Source organism: Centropristis striata, chromosome 17, assembly GCF_030273125.1.
Source record: "Centropristis striata isolate RG_2023a ecotype Rhode Island chromosome 17, C.striata_1.0, whole genome shotgun sequence".
In the NCBI taxonomy this organism is placed as follows: domain Eukaryota; kingdom Metazoa; phylum Chordata; class Actinopteri; order Perciformes; family Serranidae; genus Centropristis; species Centropristis striata.
Genome location: NC_081533.1, coordinates 7,930,777 through 7,952,961, shown reverse-complemented (window position 1 = coordinate 7,952,961; position 22,185 = coordinate 7,930,777). Strand labels below are relative to the sequence as shown.

Below are 22,185 nucleotides of genomic sequence, written 5' to 3'. Positions count from 1 at the left end.
ACCTGCGACTACTACTGAGACCATGCGAACCGGCGACTGCTACCGAGACCATGCGAACCAGTAACTCTGCCGCTGAGACCATGCAAACCTGCGACTGCTACTGAGACCATGCGAACCGGCGACTGCCACCGAGACCATGCGAACCGGCGACTTTGTCGCTGAGAGACCATGTGAACCGGTGACTCTGTCGCTGAGACCATGTGAACCAGTAACTCTGCCGCTGAGACCCTGTGAACCACTAACTCTGCCGCTGAGACCATGCGAACCGGCGACTTTGTCGCTGAGAGACCATGTGAACCAGTGACTCTGTCGCTGAGACCATGTGAACCAGTAACTCTGCCGCTGAGACCATGTGAACCAGTAACTTTGTCGCTGAGACCCTGTGAACCACTAACTCTGCCGCTGAGACCATGCAAACCGCCGACTGCCACTAAGACCATGCTAACCGGCGACTGCCACTGAGACCATGCGAACCTGCGACTGCTACTGAGACCATGCGAACCGGCGACTGCCACCGAGACCATGCGAACCGGCGACTTTGTCGCTGAGAGACCATGTGAACCGGTGACTCTGTCGCTGAGACCATGTGAACCAGTAACTCTGCCGCTGAGACCATGTGAACCAGTAACTTTGTCGCTGAGACCCTGTGAACCACTAACTCTGCCGCTGAGACCATGCAAACCGCCGACTGCCACTAAGACCATGCTAACCGGCGACTGCCACTGAGACCATGCGAACCTGCGACTGCTACTGAGACCATGCGAACCGGCGACTGCCACCGAGACCATGCGAACCGGCGACTTTGTCGCTGAGAGACCATGTGAACCGGTGACTCTGTCGCTGAGACCATGTGAACCAGTAACTCTGCCGCTGAGACCATGTGAACCAGTAACTTTGTCGCTGAGACCCTGTGAACCACTAACTCTGCCGCTGAGACCATGCAAACCGCCGACTGCCACTAAGACCATGCTAACCGGCGACTGCCACTGAGACCATGCGAACCTGCGACTGCTACTGAGACCATGCGAACCGGCGACTGCCACCGAGACCATGCGAACCGGCGACTTTGTCGCTGAGAGACCATGTGAACCGGTGACTCTGTCGCTGAGACCATGTGAACCAGTAACTCTGCCGCTGAGACCATGTGAACCAGTAACTTTGTCGCTGAGACCCTGTGAACCACTAACTCTGCCGCTGAGACCATGCAAACCGCCGACTGCCACTAAGACCATGCTAACCGGCGACTGCCACTGAGACCATGCGAACCTGCGACTGCTACTGAGACCATGCGAACCGGCGACTGCCACCGAGACCATGCGAACCGGCGACTTTGTCGCTGAGAGACCATGTGAACCGGTGACTCTGTCGCTGAGACCATGTGAACCAGTAACTCTGCCGCTGAGACCATGTGAACCAGTAACTTTGTCGCTGAGACCATGTGAACCACTAACTCTGCCGCTGAGACCATGCAAACCGCCGACTGCCACTAAGACCATGCTAACCGGCGACTGCCACTGAGACCATGCGAACCTGCGACTGCTACTGAGACCATGCGAACCGGCGACTGCCACCGAGACCATGCGAACCGGCGACTTTGTCGCTGAGAGACCATGTGAACCGGTGACTCTGTCGCTGAGACCATGTGAACCAGTAACTCTGCCGCTGAGACCATGTGAACCAGTAACTTTGTCGCTGAGACCATGTGAACCACTAACTCTGCCGCTGAGACCATGCAAACCGCCGACTGCCACTAAGACCATGCTAACCGGCGACTGCCACTGAGACCATGCGAACCTGCAACTGCTACTGAGGCCATGCGAACCGGCGACTGCCACCGAGACCATGCGAACCGGCGACTTTGTCGCTGAGAGACCATGTGAACCGGTGACTCTGTCGCTGAGACCATGTGAACCAGTAACTCTGCCGCTGAGACCATGTGAACCAGTAACTTTGTCGCTGAGACCCTGTGAACCACTAACTCTGCCGCTGAGACCATGCAAACCGCCGACTGCTACTGAGACCATGCGAACCGGCGACTGCCACCGAGACCATGCGAACCGGCGACTTTGTCGCTGAGAGACCATGTGAACCGGTGACTCTGTCGCTGAGACCATGTGAACCAGTAACTCTGCCGCTGAGACCATGTGAACCAGTAACTTTGTCGCTGAGACCCTGTGAACCACTAACTCTGCCGCTGAGACCATGCAAACCGCCGACTGCCACTAAGACCATGCTAACCGGCGACTGCCACTGAGACCATGCGAACCTGCGACTGCTACTGAGACCATGCGAACCGGCGACTGCCACCGAGACCATGCGAACCGGCGACTTTGTCGCTGAGAGACCATGTGAACCGGTGACTCTGTCGCTGAGACCATGTGAACCAGTAACTCTGCCGCTGAGACCATGTGAACCAGTAACTTTGTCGCTGAGACCCTGTGAACCACTAACTCTGCCGCTGAGACCATGCAAACCGCCGACTGCCACTAAGACCATGCTAACCGGCGACTGCCACTGAGACCATGCGAACCTGCGACTGCTACTGAGACCATGCGAACCGGCGACTGCCACCGAGACCATGCGAACCGGCGACTTTGTCGCTGAGAGACCATGTGAACCGGTGACTCTGTCGCTGAGACCATGTGAACCAGTAACTCTGCCGCTGAGACCATGTGAACCAGTAACTTTGTCGCTGAGACCCTGTGAACCACTAACTCTGCCGCTGAGACCATGCAAACCGCCGACTGCCACTAAGACCATGCTAACCGCCGACTGCCACTGAGACCATGCGAACCTGCGACTGCTACTGAGACCATGCGAACCGGCGACTGCCACCGAGACCATGCGAACCGGCGACTTTGTCGCTGAGAGACCATGTGAACCGGTGACTCTGTCGCTGAGACCATGTGAACCAGTAACTCTGCCGCTGAGACCATGTGAACCAGTAACTTTGTCGCTGAGACCCTGTGAACCACTAACTCTGCCGCTGAGACCATGCAAACCGCCGACTGCCACTAAGACCATGCTAACCGGCGACTGCCACTGAGACCATGCGAACCTGCGACTGCTACTGAGACCATGCGAACCGGCGACTGCCACCGAGACCATGCGAACCGGCGACTTTGTCGCTGAGAGACCATGTGAACCGGTGACTCTGTCGCTGAGACCATGTGAACCAGTAACTCTGCCGCTGAGACCATGTGAACCAGTAACTTTGTCGCTGAGACCCTGTGAACCACTAACTCTGCCGCTGAGACCATGCAAACCGCCGACTGCCACTAAGACCATGCTAACCGGCGACTGCCACTGAGACCATGCGAACCTGCGACTGCTACTGAGACCATGCGAACCGGCGACTGCCACCGAGACCATGCGAACCGGCGACTTTGTCGCTGAGAGACCATGTGAACCGGTGACTCTGTCGCTGAGACCATGTGAACCAGTAACTCTGCCGCTGAGACCATGTGAACCAGTAACTTTGTCGCTGAGACCATGTGAACCACTAACTCTGCCGCTGAGACCATGCAAACCGCCGACTGCCACTAAGACCATGCTAACCGGCGACTGCCACTGAGACCATGCGAACCTGCAACTGCTACTGAGGCCATGCGAACCGGCGACTGCCACCGAGACCATGCGAACCGGCGACTTTGTCGCTGAGAGACCATGTGAACCGGTGACTCTGTCGCTGAGACCATGTGAACCAGTAACTCTGCCGCTGAGACCATGTGAACCAGTAACTTTGTCGCTGAGACCCTGTGAACCACTAACTCTGCCGCTGAGACCATGCAAACCGCCGACTGCTACTGAGACCATGCGAACCGGCGACTGCCACCGAGACCATGCGAACCGGCGACTTTGTCGCTGAGAGACCATGTGAACCGGTGACTCTGTCGCTGAGACCATGTGAACCAGTAACTCTGCCGCTGAGACCATGTGAACCAGTAACTTTGTCGCTGAGACCCTGTGAACCACTAACTCTGCCGCTGAGACCATGCAAACTGCCGACTGCCACTAAGACCATGCTAACCGGCGACTGCCACTGAGACCATGCGAACCTGCGACTGCTACTGAGACCATGCGAACCGGCGACTGCCACCGAGACCATGCGAACCGGCGACTTTGTCGCTGAGAGACCATGTGAACCGGTGACTCTGTCGCTGAGACCATGTGAACCAGTAACTCTGCCGCTGAGACCATGTGAACCAGTAACTTTGTCGCTGAGACCCTGTGAACCACTAACTCTGCCGCTGAGACCATGCAAACCGCCGACTGCCACTAAGACCATGCTAACCGGCGACTGCCACTGAGACCATGCGAACCTGCGACTGCTACTGAGACCATGCGAACCGGCGACTGCCACCGAGACCATGCGAACCGGCGACTTTGTCGCTGAGAGACCATGTGAACCGGTGACTCTCGCTGAGACCATGTGAACCAGTAACTCTGCCGCTGAGACCATGTGAACCAGTAACTTTGTCGCTGAGACCCTGTGAACCACTAACTCTGCCGCTGAGACCATGCAAACCGCCGACTGCCACTAAGACCATGCTAACCGGCGACTGCCACTGAGACCATGCGAACCTGCGACTGCTACTGAGACCATGCGAACCGGCGACTGCCACCGAGACCATGCGAACCGGCGACTTTGTCGCTGAGAGACCATGTGAACCGGTGACTCTGTCGCTGAGACCATGTGAACCAGTAACTCTGCCGCTGAGACCATGTGAACCAGTAACTTTGTCGCTGAGACCCTGTGAACCACTAACTCTGCCGCTGAGACCATGCAAACCGCCGACTGCCACTAAGACCATGCTAACCGGCGACTGCCACTGAGACCATGCGAACCTGCGACTGCTACTGAGACCATGCGAACCGGCGACTGCCACCGAGACCATGCGAACCGGCGACTTTGTCGCTGAGAGACCATGTGAACCGGTGACTCTGTCGCTGAGACCATGTGAACCAGTAACTCTGCCGCTGAGACCATGTGAACCAGTAACTTTGTCGCTGAGACCCTGTGAACCACTAACTCTGCCGCTGAGACCATGCAAACCGCCGACTGCCACTAAGACCATGCTAACCGGCGACTGCCACTGAGACCATGCGAACCTGCGACTGCTACTGAGACCATGCGAACCGGCGACTGCCACCGAGACCATGCGAACCGGCGACTTTGTCGCTGAGAGACCATGTGAACCGGTGACTCTGTCGCTGAGACCATGTGAACCAGTAACTCTGCCGCTGAGACCATGTGAACCAGTAACTTTGTCGCTGAGACCCTGTGAACCACTAACTCTGCCGCTGAGACCATGCAAACCGCCGACTGCCACTAAGACCATGCTAACCGGCGACTGCCACTGAGACCATGCGAACCTGCGACTGCTACTGAGACCATGCGAACCGGTGACTGCCACCGAGACCATGCGAACCGGCGACTTTGTCGCTGAGAGACCATGTGAACCGGTGACTCTGTCGCTGAGACCATGTGAACCAGTAACTCTGCCGCTGAGACCATGTGAACCAGTAACTTTGTCGCTGAGACCCTGTGAACCACTAACTCTGCCACTGAGACCATGCAAACCGCCGACTGCCACTAAGACCATGCTAACCGGCGACTGCCACTGAGACCATGCGAACCTGCGACTGCTACTGAGACCATGCGAACCGGCGACTGCCACCGAGACCATGCGAACCGGCGACTTTGTCGCTGAGAGACCATGTGAACCGGTGACTCTGTCGCTGAGACCATGTGAACCAGTAACTCTGCCGCTGAGACCATGTGAACCAGTAACTTTGTCGCTGAGACCCTGTGAACCAGTAACTCTGCCTCTGAGACCATGCGAACCAGTAACTCTGCCGCTGAGACCATGCGAACCGCCGACTGCCACTGAGACCATGCTAACCAGCGACTGCCACTGAGACCATGCGAACCTGCGACTGCTACTGAGACCATGCGAACCGGCGACTGCCACCGAGACCATGCGAACCGGCGACTTTGTCGCTGAGAGACCATGTGAACCGGTGACTCTGTCGCTGAGACCATGTGAACCAGTAACTCTGCTGCTGAGACCATGTGAACCAGTAACTTTGTCGCTGAGACCCTGTGAACCACTAACTCTGCCGCTGAGACCATGCAAACCGCCGACTGCCACTAAGACCATGCGAACCCACCGACTGCCACTGAGACCATGCAAACCGGCGACTGCCACTGAGACCATGCAAACCTGCGACTTGGTCTCTTGCATGCAATGTTTAGACTTATCCTCTCCGCCCCCTCCCCAGAAACAACAATTACAAATCTCACAAAAGTTTTGTTAATCTAAAAAGTTACCATCAAGATGCAACCTCTCCTTGGATGTAAGTGCGTGCAATGGTTGGTTTAAAAAAAAGAAGATGTTTAGTATGATTGATTTGCATTAAGTTATGTATTTAAATATACATTTCATGTTTGTGTTTGTTGAAATGGAAGACATACAATGTTTTGTGTATCACTTTGTGCAGAATTAACAATTGAAGAATTTTTTAAAAAGCCTATCTTTTCAACTGGTGAACGGGGGCAAGTGGGTCCAGAGGTCATCCAGCTGTTCTTGGACTGTGGGGGTGTCTGTATTTTCAGAACCAGATGACACACAATACCAAATTTATTCCTACATTATAAATACTCAATTGTGAATTAATATTTTATTATTCAAAGGAAGTAGTTAAGACAGCAGATTTTATTATCAGGCCATGTCTGTGTCCACTGTGATGGGGAAAAAAACAAACCCATACCTTGTAGATTGGAGAAGGAGTTGTGGGTGCGTTATCCATCATCCACAGCCGGCTGGTTGACGGAGGTCTTTGAGGTACCCCATGGTCGGAAGTGCTTGGGCTAAGTGGGGCAGGATCTGCAAGGTCGAGACTTGTCCAACGCACTTTCTGAGCGCGGCATCTTGGAAGCAGTGGTCTTCCTCGTCTCACTTGGTCCTGCAATATACAATAGCCTGTACAACAATAACTCACAAGATAACACAATTGTAACAATAATATGCAACTGTAAGTGATCTGAACTAAATTAATTTGCTAACTTAACTGTCCCTAGACCAGCATAAAAAGCTAAACTATACAAACTAAATACTCTACTATAAACGTAACCTACTCCTAACCTAACCTAAATATAAATGTGCAAAAAATATGAAAAGTTAGCTTAGTCTGTCTTGAAGATGCTGGACACAGGAAACCTGGAAAAGTCAGAAAATACAGTGACTTCTATACTATATATTCAGGACCACATGCTGAAAAATCTGCATCATGTGAAATACTTATTCTGATGTGAAACAACAACATGGTGATGGCTTCTCAGGTTTTAGCCTACAAAATAAATAAATACATTAATACATTAATGAGACAGCAATACTTCATTAGATGAGAGTTTGACCAAGCGTCAATTAATGAATGAACATTATTGTTACCAATTTTTTTTACTAGTTACTAGTTTTTGTACTAATAATCTATTTTCCCCCATTCTCTGATTTAAAAATGAATAAATACATGAATAATACTAATAATATTGATTATCCCAAATACACCTTTCCTTCAGATATATTTGTATTGTATATCACTATGCATGACATCACAGAACAGTGGTTGAAAGTTCTTTATGAATAATAATTTCAGTGTTTCTCAAAATTACAAAAGCATTTTTTTTAAATTGCTTACCTGAAAAGGTGAAGACAAACAACTGAATGCTGAAGGTCAACGAAGAACTGGATACTCAAGTCTCTTAGGTGAAGTAGTGTTTATCTAGAACAGGATGACAACCGTGAGCATTGCAACAATGTAATAATAATGTGTAATTAATGTTTTAAATAACTGAATTAATGTATCACTTATTCATAAAAATCAGTATGAAGCTGAATATAATCATTAGAATTAAATACACACATAGCACCTCGAGAAACACAGCAAAATTTTCAGCATATGTGCCCCTCTGCATCCTTTATAGATAATATAAATTTTAACTTTCTTCATACATTTTTACGTGTTTTATACATTTTTATAGCACCCATGGTCCTCAGGGGTCAAAAAGGACCTCATGACATTAGACTGGTTTTAGGAAATGTAGAAAAAAATTTTACCAACTTTTTTTTCACCTTTTAAGGTAACTCATGACCAAAAAAAAGTATATTTCATTTTCATATTTTTTTCATTAATATTGGTCAATTTTATTCAAATATACAAATATCAAAACATAAGTTTCACTAAAAGTTGACATGACCTACTCTGTGCATTCCCATCAAGAATTATTTTTTTCCATTACTACTGAAAAAAGTATTCAGGGTTTTTTTTTTACTTTTTTCTCTCTTGAAATGAGGCCTGAATGAATTAATCCAAAGCTGTTTAAGCCTACATTTTCAACTTTCAATCTCTCTCTCTCTCTCTCTCTCTCTCTTTCTCTCTCTCTCACACACACACACACACACACAGAGTACATTAATATTAGTCACAGGAGCACATAGTTCAGGTACCAGTTGACATGACAAATTGGAAAAAAGAAATGGTAATAGTTTGGGTAATAGTCTGCCAACAGTAGTGAGTAACATTGACATTGACACAATGTAAATCTTAAATGGTGAAATAAACTACCAGTTCATCATTACAGTATTTTTTTTACAGCCCTGGCTCCATGGTTAAATGTATATCCCCATGATTATCTTTTCTTTTTAACCTCTCATTACCAAGTGACATGAGTTTCAGTTTAATATTATCCAAATACACCGAATGTTCAAATTTAGCCATTGATGAGTATGACATTGGTATTACTATTACACCTTATTACATAAGAATACCAAAACATCCTCACAAAAAACAGGACTATTATCAAGAAGCTACCATCAAAATCCACATACAATTAGCTACATATCACAGTTTAAAAAGGCCAACATTGTACACAAACCCTACATTAAAAATGGCATTTAGACAACATTAATCAAGGAAAATAGCATAAACTGGCAATTGTTGAGCATTATTATATTATTATTAGCATAATGACACCTTCCCAGATAGACACAAGACAAAACACAGCAATCATAAACTGGTGTGGCCTAGATTATCAACCCACAATGCATTATAGGCCGTCTGTCAGTAGCATCAAATCAGTCAAACCATGCAATGCACTCTTAGAATCAATAATGTTTGCTAACACCGGACACATCTACTGTTATAACAACTGTTAGCATCATGGTAACTGTAACATGGAGTAACTGTGAAGATATTCTGCCTCGACTGACCATTTATAAATTGCTTCGACATGATGCTAAAGCTAGCTCGCAAGAGAGCGCTAGCTCAGACCTAAGACCAGTAGCCGCGAATAAATTAGCAAAATAAAATGACAAACATCGTCCAAATGAAACTCAAATAACTTGCAACTACATTTCACAAAATTTTCGACAGTAGTTTAAAAGTTCAAATATTAAAATGCTAACATTATAAGGCACAATTGTAACGGTAGTATACTAGCAAAACACGTCTTCTTACCTCAGACGAAAAGCCAGAGAGGCCGAGTCCCGCCAGCTTTGATGTAAATCCTGTAGGATTTACATCAAAGCCAAAACACAAGGAGCCAATCAGATTCCCCCATAACTGTGCTCCAATCCTGTGATTCCCAACAGCTGTTCCGAGGCACACTAGTGTGCCGTAAGAAATCATCAGGTGTGACGTGGAAGATTATCCAATCTCTAAGTGAGCGGCGTGAAGTGAGAGGCAGAACAATTAAATGCTCTTCCAACAGAGTGAATCAGTGTATCAGTGAATCTCGCGAATTCACGCGTAATCAAGTGATATAACCGGAAGAGAATCAACATCTCATTAATGACTGGAGACAAATCCAGGGACTCTGCTCTGTGAAATCTTCCTCCAGAAAATGCTAACTACAGACGCTGGAGTGTTTTTAATTTCACCGCCGTTATAACCGGAGCTCTACTGAGAGCACAACACTCAGTACAGTACAGCGGCATCAATCCACCGCAGAGACAGACAGGCAGTGAGACAGGTCAAGTTAAGTCAGCAGGTATTAAGTCATCAACTATGTCCATACTCCAAAACAAACCGTATACACAAACACAATAATTGAAACGCAGCTGTCCGACTCTGTCCCTCTGTGAGCCTCTTATTAAACACACCTTTCACCTCAAACAGCAGCCCTCATAAATACCCTCACCACTCTGAGCCTAAACATGAACATATCTGCAGCTCAGGATCGGTCTGAAATGACTCAAAAATGAAAAAGTAACCACAATAATATTAAAAAAACACCTGTCTTAAAACCCAAATAATTCCACATCAACATCATTTAATTCCTTGGCCAGAGGAGCTCATCACAGCTCATGCAAACCTCTAAAGAAATTATTATTTTTACTTATTATTTCTTACCGTGACTCCACGTTCTCCACGTCACTCAGTCAGGTTATCCTAAATTCCGCGACCTCCCTCACCACATCTTGCAGGCTATATTCTTGTGATGTGTGCAGTTTAGCATGCGCTATTTCTTTACTTGGCCTTCAAATGTGTCTCCATGTGTAGTGGCAGATTTTTAAAATTAAAAAAGCAGCTTCTGCTCAACATGTTGTCACCCAGACTTCTCAGACATGTTTTGCATCACTCTTTCGTCCACAAGAAACCGTGTTCTTTCAACCTAGCCGGCCATTTGATGTCATTGTTAGCTAACGCTAATGTTAGCTAGTAATTAGCTATTACCGTTAGCATGGAGCGACATAAACCAAAACGTTTTCGTCTGATAACTATTGAAAATGGAAACATTGTTCGCATCTTCTCCATCATATTCCTGTCTCACGTTTAGCGTTTATTTATTATATTTTACGTTAAACCACCGGCGATTACTGACGTTAGTTAGCTTGACCTAGTTACCTGCTGCTGACAGGACGCTCCGGTGTCTCCGCTCGGACCTCCTTCAGCTCGGACCTCCTTCAGCTCGGACATCCTTCAGGGACAGCACGTCCTCTTCCCGGCACAGTACTCCAAATGTGCGAACATTTGTTACACATGCTTCACCACGCATGGTATGGTCCAGGTCAGCCTCCTGACAGCAGGTAGACTCAGGACACACCGACACCAGGTGCTGCCGACACGCTCCGCCCCCCAGACGAGCTCCGGCTCCACATCCTCCTCTCTCCGGACCACCGCTCCAGTCTCTGATCAGAAAGTCTCCCAATGTTTGTGGGCTGTCTGAGAAGACTGACATAAATTAAGACGACCGCCATCCTCTGCTTCAGAGAGACAGCCTGCACCGCTGGACTGCAGGTCTCTGCTCGGTGTGACGGCAAACCCATGGATCTAACACTTTAACTACTGTTTGATCATTTAGAAACAAGAAACAGCATTTTTTTTAACCTTTTCATTATCAGTGATGAAGCGTAGAGTTGTGGTCGTGAACGTCATGAAACAACCGTGTTGTTGTTTAATTGATGCCGCCGCTACCAGCTGTCAGCAGTAAACTGAAAAGGCACCCACGTGGAGGGCTGGAAAATGACCAATCATAAGAGGCCTGGGGTCAGCCTTGGCCCCGCCCCCAATGTGTAAAGAGTGCTCGCTCCGCGGGAGCAGAGCTCCACCGAGCGAGCACGGGGGAGAATCTGCTTCACTCAGTTGCTGAATATTTGCGCGAAGATCAAACAATGACTCAAATATGACGCTATAGTCCACCTCTGCCTGCTCACTGTGGCGGAACTGTCTCCACCAGCAGTTCATTTCAGTTGATTGCTCTGCTGTGATTGGTCAACTCCACCTGGCCACCTGGTTGCTTAGCTACCAAAGCCTCCCCCCTACCCCCCCTCCCTCCTCCAAGACAGACATTCTAATTTAAAGGACATGGCGTTTTTTCATAAAGCATGATACCTTATAACTTGACCATACATTGTCCAATCTGCCTCAAACTTGTCATGCATGATGATGGTTCATCACTGACTAGTTCTACATAACAATATTTAATAAATCCCCGCCCTTTTTGATTAGCCACGCCCCCTTTCATAACTAATAAACTGTTTGTCCTAGAAACTTGTATAAAGTGTCAGATTACTCGGCATAGAGTTCCTGTTCTATAGGTGGTTGATTACCCCGCCCCTTTTGATTAGCCACGCCCCCTTTTACTAACTAATGAACCGTTTGTCCTAGAAACTTGTATGAGGTGTCTGTGAACTCAAGACAGAGTCCCTGTTTAACTGCTGATTTAATCAACGAGAATCAAGGGCCAGAGGCAAGCACACAATCAAAATTTCTTTAGAAATTTTCTAGTTGGTCTCTATCAATGGCCGAGTTGGTCTTGTTGGTCAGATAGCCCCGCCCCCAGCGCCTGACGTAGCGGTTCGTGGTTCAAGACCAGCAAAGAGTTGGTGACGCTGTGGAACCAGTTTTCCCGGTGTTAGAAAAATAGCTTGAGGAAACCTTGAAAATTGAATTATCTGACACCAACCGAAAATCCTCCCCTATTTCTCTGCTCCGATCGTTTGATGGGGAATGATGAGCAGGAGACGTCCAAGTTCTCAGTTTAACATAATTTTATTACAATAAGTCAAGAAATGTGCAGTACAGAGGTCTCTGGGTTCACTCTACATGTCCCTGATACACACAGACGGGTTTCAGTTTGTGAAGTCTGAACCCCTCTCCTTTCCCTCAAACCCATTATTTATTCTCTACAGATTTACAAATCATGAATGTAGATTTCTTCCAGGAAGTTCCACCTCCTTGATCCGCCGATTCGTCAGTTTTAATCAATACAGGGACAGGTCATGTCACCGGGCAACAATCATCTCTGCCCTTCACACTGTGTCCTGACCTGCTATCAAAACTTGTTAAGACAAACCTCCTGCCTTGTCATGTCTTACAGATATAATTTGGAGACACAGATTATAGAATCTTAATCAGTTTAACCCATTAAGGCCTAAAACGCCTGGAAAAAATGCCTGGAAAACCTCTGGGCGATTTTGAAAGAACCCCCTAAAACCTGAAGTTTTTCTGGAAATTCAACAGAAGATTTTTCAGCCTCTGTAGCAGATAGAAATGAAATTCAAAAAGTATTTGAGAGCTTATACCTGTAGCTTTCATGAGACGTTGAGTTTATTTGTCCAAACCTTCAATAAAGTTTTTTAAAAAATCAACAAACTCAGCAAATGTTACATTTGACTGAATAAAAATCTTTGCATAATACTAATACATGCCCATTAGCAAGATGCAAACATGATATGAGCATTGGAAGAAATAGACATAGTTCTCATTAGCCTACTGTAATAATAAAAAAATATAATAATCATAATAATAATAAATAATAATACATTTTATCTATATTACACTTTTCAGGGCACTCAATGACGTATAAAGTAATATAAGACATAAACAGTCATGATTTCTTATATCATCATCACAATCAATTAGTATTATTATTGTTATTATCTCCAGATGGCCACAAATCTGTCTGTTCTTTGGTGAAAACATGTCGTCTAAAAACATATTCCTCATCCATAAATCCCGTCGATTGGTTCCGAGGGTTCAAAGTCCAGATCAGCAATAAAATTGCGGAACCGGCTCTGGTCTCAAAGGGGTCAGAGTGAAGAGACTATCTCTCCACTCTGTTACATTCTTCATATGTACGGGGCAGCTGGAGAGAGTCTGGAGACGATAGGAAACGTAATGCTACATTAACATTAAGAACACCTGTTACATTAAGAACTCCTGTTTCAGAGACAGGACATGTTGATGCCATTTTCAGATAAAGATGACTCCATCAGCAAAAAACTGTCGTTATAATATAATAATTATTATGTGATATAATAACTGTTACAAAAAAGTAAAAAGAGTAAACTAAAATATTCTAATTAATGGATTGATTAATGGAAACAACATGGTTATTAATTAGTATGTTTTGATTTAAATATTATAATGTATGAAATGTAGCATTGTGCATTTATACGTACATTTATCAACTTTACCAACCTTTCAGTTTGGTTTGTGTTCATATTCCATAATGACTTCTTGTTGGCTCCTGGATACACTGGAACACTCTCCTTTTGGCCTTGTGGAAAGTGCTGCATAGAATTGATTGATTACTAATTATTACATTGCTAAGTAATATTTTCCCTTGCAGACTTCATAGATTGTTGTAAAAACTATATATTAAGGTCCTTCTAACACCTATAAATACAAATGACTTTTGCAGGGCAGGAGGGGCAACCGCCCCCCCTCATGCCTCCGTGGTTGAAAAAGCGTGCTAAACTGCCCTCTAGAGTGGTGAAAACGAGAGGAAGTGCCTTATTGGCTGCCCTTTAAACATGCAAAAAATTATTGGATGCCCTCTATGGTGCCCCTTCATACAATAAATTATGATGATGTGCCCTCTAGTGCAAGAAAATTCGCTAACGTGCCTTAATGAGTGCCCTTCTAGTGCCCTTTTTCCTGTTTGGTGCCTCCGTGGTTGAAAAAGCGCACAAAAGTGCCCTCTAGAGTGGTGAAAATAAGAGAAAGTGCCTTATTGGCCGCCCTTTACACATGAAAAAACGTATTGATTGCCCTCTAGGGTGCCCCTTCATACAATAAATGATGATGATGTGCCCTCTAGAGATTATATAATACGGTATCACCCAACTGTGAATAATGTCTCATTTAGCTCTCAAAATGCACAAAATAGATGCATTTTACTGATAAATGTACAAATTTTATCCCGGGGGGCATGCCCCCGGACCCCCCTAGATGGTTTGGTTCCATACTTTTAATTGTCAGTAGCATATCATTAATTACTTTCATCTGGATCTCCTTTTAACTTAATGCTAATATTTCATCATACATGATGCATCATAATTGGGCGTGCTGGTGGGCCCCATGTTGTGCAGAATGTGCCCTTTTTATTTTTTCACCCCTGCCCTTCTAACAGTCTGAGTCCGCCACTGTTTTTCTTTATGAAATCCTGTAATGGTGGAGGGGCTAGTCCAGGGGGCGGCAACCTTCACTAACTAAAGAGCCATTGTTGGCCAAAAAAAGACAAAAATATCATAATGGAGCCGCATACCTTATTCTGAGCCTTACTATGAAGATGAATGAACCTACCCATAATACTAATAGGTCATAATGTTCTGAATATACATAAGCTGAATAGCAAAATATCTTTCAAGTACCATTTGTGAATTCTCAATTTAAATTTGTGAGTAGGAAATGGACTGTATGAATGTAATACTGAATGTAATACTTGAATTTAATAACTTATCTGAATAATTTCTGATGATTTTTTATGATGTCTACCATGTCTCATTGTTTCTACATCATCATTGTATTTAATTTAATTTTTTTGGACCACAGGAAGACTAGCTCGTCCCATTTTGGTGACAACTCATGGGGATCCTTTTAACAATTAACAATAAACAATAACGAGCATTTATTAGTTTGATTTTGTCAGAATGCAGCCAGGACCCAAGTGCAAATGAAAGGCTGGACACCAAAAATATCTCAGGAGATTTGGAATTGAAGGAAAAACTCAAAACTAGGCTTGATGTTGGCAAAATGCTGAGCCGTAGACTTTATTACTGTATGGTCACATTTTAGTTGACTAAAATGTAAAAATTACATAAAGTGTAATGCCTTATATAAGGAACACATTTTTATAATACAGGAATACAAACAGTTGTGGGCCTACACCAACAATCAATGAAAATTAACATGTAAAGAATAGAAAAGTAATTTCATTTGGTATAATTTTTTTGTCGGAGCCACATGGAGCCACTGCAGACGGCCTGAAGGGCCACATGTGGCCCCAGAGCCGCAGGTTACCTACCCCAGGGCTAGTCCATGTGAAACGTTAAAAATGAGACAAACATCCGAAAACAACTGGTATCTATCCAAGTCCAATAATTTATACCAAGTAATCATTTGACAATTATGGAAATGTACAGGTTTGACTGGTTTTAAAGTACTCTCTGATGCATGTGACCATGTTGTATAACAGTAGGAAAGTATCATCGCATACATATATAGATCTTCGCTGACTCCATAGTCAAGAAGGGCCTTATATGTCTGAAATTTGATAAATTAAATGTAATTGTATTTGTGACTTATATCCTGAAGGTGCTGTATATGTTCATGTGACCACAGCCTCTAAGTTTGTAACACTTCATTCAGTATTTACGACTCTTTGGCTTTGATCGTATTATGTAACACCATGTAGGCTTTAAATGGGATGTCGAGTCTGCATGTGACTGTTAACATTAAAGGTTTTAGTATGCTAGCCTGCTCTAAAATTAGACTATAATCCTCTCTCCACCCAAACACTACATCAGACAGCAGCCTCAAGTCAAATCTTCTTATTTTAGATATTTCATCTGGGTGATTTTTTTTTTTTAATCTCCGTGCTCCCACACTGCAGGCATGCTGGGAAAATATGCGTTTCCTTTACCCAGAGAGAAGAGAACAGAGCCACCAAGCCATAGTCCTTTGACGTGTTTTTATTAATTTCACTTTGACATCAGTACAGAGACCACATACTTTTTTTTCTTTTTTTTTTTTAAACAGTTTTCTTATTTTTCCTGCAACATATTTCCCAAGCTTCAAAAATCAGAACCAAAGTCATAGCTAACACAAAACAGAGCTGATGTTAGTGAACAACGTCTAGAAACCAGTAAAGAGTCCGAAGCAAAAACAAGACTCTCCAGAGACACGAGGTCAAACACACTGCTGCCACACACTCCATACCTGATGAAAACACGGGATAGACAGACAGACAGGAAGCAGAGAAAAGCAACATGCTTTTATTCATGTTATATATTACACTCTAAAGAAAGACGCTAACTAGGAATCTGAACGTAGTGACGCGTTTATCCTTGGCAGCACACTGACACAGCTAACACTGCCTCTCCTGAACATCAAGGTGCTGTGCATGGTGAAGTGTGAAGATAGCTGTAGAACATTAAAGGGTCACCTCAGCCAAAATGTCTTCGGATCTAATTTACACATGGATGTTAATGGAGTTTGTGCTGATCATTGCGGCCACTTCTCCTTGGAACTGCAGAAGATCAGTTCCGAATAAAAGTGCTGACTCATTATTTAATGTTGGGAGCAGTAGAGGCGGACTTTTTTTCTCAGGAATCCTGTGTGTCATGGGAGTCAATTTAACTGTTTTTTTACAAGGCTGGGACGAGACACTGGCTAAAATAAATTACAAAAATTCAACAGGAGCGGGTAACACAGGACTCATTACAATAGGTCAGTTTTAATATATAAATAAATACCTTCAACCCTCCAAAAGTGGTCATTATTGGAAAAAAAAAGGAAAGGAACCCCTGGGGAATGTGTTTTTTTTTTTAATTTAAAAAAAAATGTTTTTGTGCCATTTAGAAAGGGCATTTTTCCAGGATTGGGATGGGACAGGAATCTTTTCGTGACTATGTCATGGCTTTGGGACGGGATAGGAGTTTTTGTGGTATTGGGTCGGAGGTTAACAGTCTGACAGGCAGAGCACAGTGTGTCATTTGGTTGAAGTGACCCTTTAAATAAACTGAATAAATGGAAATCAAACATGTGACACAAATGTGCTGCAGTAGCTGCTAGATGAGAATGACACCTTAAAGCTACAATATGCAACTTCTCCACATTCAAATAAATAAACAGGATGCATAATAACATTTTCAGTCTCAGTCCGGACCCCCATCACACTCACTGTGCTTCTTTAGCGCCTTTACAGATTCTGCATACCCAGGTTACAATAGTTTTAGATTTTTCATTACTTTTAATTTCGTTGTCAATTTTTGTTTTCAAATTCAGTTAGTTTTAACTGTTTTAGAGTGAGTTTGCTTGTTTTAATTTGTTTTTATTTTTTGGAAAATGCTTAGCTTTAGTTTAGTTTTTATTAGTTTTAGTTTTTTTGTAACGGGGTATTTGTTGGGTGCGAGATTCAAAAAAGTCACAGTAAATGTTGCCTTTATTTCCTTTGTCTGATCCATCTCAGCCCCAATAAGTTTATTAAGTCATAAACCAGATAGATGAAATAGATTTCATATCAACCAAAAAGTTTACGTATGAAAAAAGTCATTTTCACTATAATTTTAGTTAGTTTTGTAACCACAAAATACAGTTTCAGTTAGTTATCGTTTTTATTTTTATTTCAGTTACCGAAAATGTTTTTTCAATTCTACTTTTTGTTATTTTGTTAGTTTTCGTTAACTATAATAACCTTGGTGCATAGCTTAGCCTCAGGCTAGCTGACAGCTCATCAACCAACTGAGGGGGTGTGGGGGGCTAACGGCTAGCATCTCCAACAGAAATGTTGCATATCTTGGCTTTAATGCCCAGAACCTGAAGGAGGCAGCATGCATGATGGGTCTGTGGAGACAACACAGTGGAGGGCATGCGTGGGAGGAATGTTCCACCAGAGAAAACATTCAGTACACAGGCAGCTAGGACTCTGAGTATTACTGCATTGAGAGGCTGTTGGCTAGTCAGTATTCAGGAGACTCCATGCAAACTTAATTTGGGGTGCAATGAATGGACAGCAACACTAACATTTCATTTCCTTCTAAATATTCATCCCTTAAAACAATATGGAGACGTAGCAGTAGTGCTAACATATGACTATGGTTTTTACTGAGTCCAAAAACACCATTGAAACAGTCACAAGTAATAATCATATTAAACAAAAGTCAGGGTCAAGAATATGATACAGCCTATATAATGGGTGAGAATCTGTTTCCAGCTTACACTATGACATGCGCTTCCTGGCAGTCAAAGAAAAGGAACAAAGTGACAAACAGAGCTCTAGAATAACCACTCCAAACCAAAACCACTTCCATATCCCCAGCTACACTCTTTATTCCAGAACACCCCCCTCTTTCTGTCACACACACCCCCAGACTTCCTCTCAGGTCACTGTTGACGTTTTGTATGGAGTGTAAAAAGTGCCAGGAGATTAGTTATAGACTTTAACAGTGTTGAATTCCAAAGCAATGAATTGATAGATTTAAAAAAAAAAAAAAAAAAGACAAATGTATTTTTTTAATTCAATTTTCGATCCCAAAATTAGTGATTGTATCAATTTGTAAAAAAAAAACATTTTAAATGGGCTTGAAAGTTTGTTCATAACCACAAAAGGGAGCGTTCATTTCTCTTTGAGAAAGCTGCAAAGAGAACCTTTTAATAATTAATTACGTTAAAAGTCATATCAATCCTGGTGGCACTACACTCCATAGTTTTAAAACTCATACAGTTCAGAGTGGATCTTTTTGAAGACGTCAACAGTGAAGTGGGAAGCCATTCTGACATTAAGGGTGAGAACACATCAGAGATAATCTCTTAACTTATGGAACAATCAAGAATTATTTGTCCGGAGGCCTCTGAAAGACCTCCAGGTTAAAATGAAGCTCAATGACACTTAACATAACTCTAACAATGCTGTTGTCAAGCTACTAGGGAGTCAAAGCAGCCATCCTATAATCAATATCAATAATAGTAATAAGCAGTGATAAGAAGAATAAAAATTTACAAGAGAGACCTCAACACTGTGGCTTGAACAGGTGCAACAAAAGGAGTTAGGACTGCTGTCAGTGAGGGAACTTCCTTTGATATAAAAAGCGAGGTTAACGTGTTCCATACAGCAGAGAGCCTGTAGTTGTCTTAAGGAGTATATATACATACAGAAAACTTCAAAAAATGCATCTGATCAAGAGGGTGAACTAGACCAAATTATCACAGCTGGCTCAGTGTTTTCTAATCCTTTATTTCAACCTGCTCCTGGGTTTAAAAAAGAAAAGTTCAGTGCATTGCAGAAACTTACATAGAGAAATGCCTGTAAGGTGAACAAAACTAACTCAGTAACAGGCCGATCAGTAACAGCAAACCCATTACCAGCCTCGAAAATCAACTCATATCTATCCACATAACAGCTGCAGAGCAAGAGAGCAGGATAGGACTAGCCACAATAACACCCAAAACGTTGCCTTTAGTCTTTTTTTTTGTTGTGTTTTTTTGCTTTACATTTTTCATCTTAACTTTCTTAACTTTTCCAGCTTACATCCATTTACCTTCAGGGAAATGTGGTTTAAAGTACAGACATTTGCTTATTTTGTGACAGACAGCCATCACCCTCCCTCCTGCTCGCTGTACACCAAGAAACCAGGTCATAGATTCAGTCTAGTTCACTCGACCCTGCCTCCATTCCCCCTGTGGCACGCCCACAGACAGTCAGGGTCCGCCGCGGCGCTACATCACTTCCTCGCTAGCGACACGCTTCCTGTCTGCACAGGCACAGTTCTTTTTAATGCTTGCAAGTTAAGCTGCGCAGTAGTTTTACATTGAATATCGAGTAGCTCAGATTTTCTACCTAGCAAGGTTCAGTGTAGTAGGGTGTTGATGGTCGATGGAGTAGGGAGGAGGAGTTAGACTGGGGGCGGGGTTATCTGGAGGGTTGGAGAAGGTAAAGGGCTCTAAGATGGTGATGGAGATGAGGATGATGGTGACGTGGAGGTTTGTAATGGGGGGAGGGGGCTGATCATTCAGTTTTGCTGCGCTTCATGGCTCCGGGAAGTTTCTCTTGCAACCTGTGGGACAAAAGCAAAAAGGTGTTAAAAGAGAAGCGTAGCGTAAAATGGACTGCTTGATCAAAATGACACTGTAGAACACACTCATTACTGATGTTCACACCTGGCATTAACTTGTCTAAGGTACAGCTGTGAATGCACCACAGATGAATTAATTCTCAGACCAGATTCAGAGGTGGACCGTCTGCTCAACTGACATCTTTCACAACAGTGGACAACACACCAAGGAAGAGACCCGGTGGGGCTGCAGCTAGTTCTGTGCATTTTTTCCCGTCAGAGTCAATCTTGTTTTTTGGGTATTATCATCCTGTCTGATGTAACAGTGTTTAGGGCTGTTTCCACTACCGGACAATACCCGGAATGAGGCGGGTCTCACTCGCCAAAACGCCCCTAATTTGAATACGAGCAGTCCGGAGCCGGCTTTTGTCGGGACTTTTTTAGTCCCTGTAGAAGAGCAGGGTCTTTTTTCTCCCCTGAAAACAGCCTGGTTACTGATTGGATAGATCGCTAAGCGGGATGTGACGTAGTACTCTACACAACAACAACACACGCCATTTGTAAAAGCTGGCGAAGCAGTGTTCCCAACTTAGAGACTTTGTTGCTAAATTTAACGACTTTTCAGACCCCCTTAGCAATAAAGCAACTGGAGACAAATCCAGCGACTCCTTCTTACTCTTCTTCATGAGCCGGAGGCCGGCTTTTGATTTTTTGATTGATTGATTTGATTTTTGATTGTTAGCTACAGTTAGCTCTGTAGCAGTACAGTGTGTAGGTGCTGCTGCTGCAGGAGGTGTTCACTTCGCGATCTCCGTTTGTTTACAACAAGCACCGGACACTCTGTGCACAGTTAGCGATGCTGTTAACTCACAATCACTATGTTAATGATCAGCAGAGACTCTGTGCATAATTAGCCATGCTGCTTTCAGCTGCTGACGTTGTGCACAGTTAGCGACGGCGAAAACCATACGTCACCTCCAGAGTCTCTAAATCCCTCTCGGGGCTAACTTGTAGTGGAGACACAGAGTGAGAGACTTTTGAGAGGGTGTGGCCTGAGACTTTCCCCCATAGTGGAAACACGACTTTTCTGTTCTGGTGCTCTGCACAGAGCTGACACCTGCCTGTCTGCTCTCGTCCTCGGCCTCTGAAGCTCTGTGCGCTGCCATTGCCCGGCAAGGTTGGCAGTGTCAGTGGCATAACTTCAAAATGTATGTATTTTATGTAGTCATAACTACAGACTTTAAGATTTATTAAATATACCCAAATTCACAAATATGTAGAATATTGTGTCTTGCTGCTCTTGTGTATTGGAGCATGTTCTCCCTGTGTCAGTGGAGATTCTCTCTCTCTCCCACAGTCCAAAAACATGTAGCTTAGGTTTAATTGGTGACTCTAAACTGCCCATAAAAGTGAATGAGAGCGTGAGTGGTTGTCCGTCTCCATGTGTCAGCCCTGTGACAGTCTGACCACCTGTCCATGGTGGACCCTGTCTCTTGTCTAAGGTCAGCTGGGATTGGCTCCCACCCCGCAGCCCAAGGTCAGATAAATGGTGAAGTGAAGTCAAGGGTAAAGTGATATAGTTGGAGCTGGGATCCCCACGGCTCATGCTAACACCAGGTCTCAA

General features: G+C 44.5%; 1 protein-coding gene and 1 long non-coding RNA gene across 4 annotated transcripts in view; both read right to left on the bottom strand.

Moving 5' to 3' along the window:
• Positions 1–6,803: 6,803 nt before the first annotated feature.
• LOC131989865 (uncharacterized) lies at positions 6,804–9,562 on the bottom strand. The gene is made up of 3 exons (XR_009395999.1): positions 9,520–9,562; positions 7,702–7,785; positions 6,804–7,353 (listed from the first exon to the last, which is right to left on the bottom strand). It is a non-coding gene; the product is annotated as an uncharacterized LOC131989865 (long non-coding RNA).
• Positions 9,563–16,465: 6,903 nt separating this feature from the next.
• rtn3 (reticulon 3) overlaps positions 16,466–22,185 on the bottom strand; it is a 41,876-nt gene continuing 36,156 nt past the window's right edge. For all 3 annotated transcript variants that reach the window (XM_059355483.1, XM_059355480.1, XM_059355482.1), the window contains one exon: positions 16,466–20,564. In XM_059355483.1, coding sequence (XP_059211466.1) covers positions 20,516–20,564 — 49 coding nt within the window. In that variant the 3' untranslated portion in view covers positions 16,466–20,515. The remainder of the gene's footprint in view (positions 20,565–22,185) is intronic.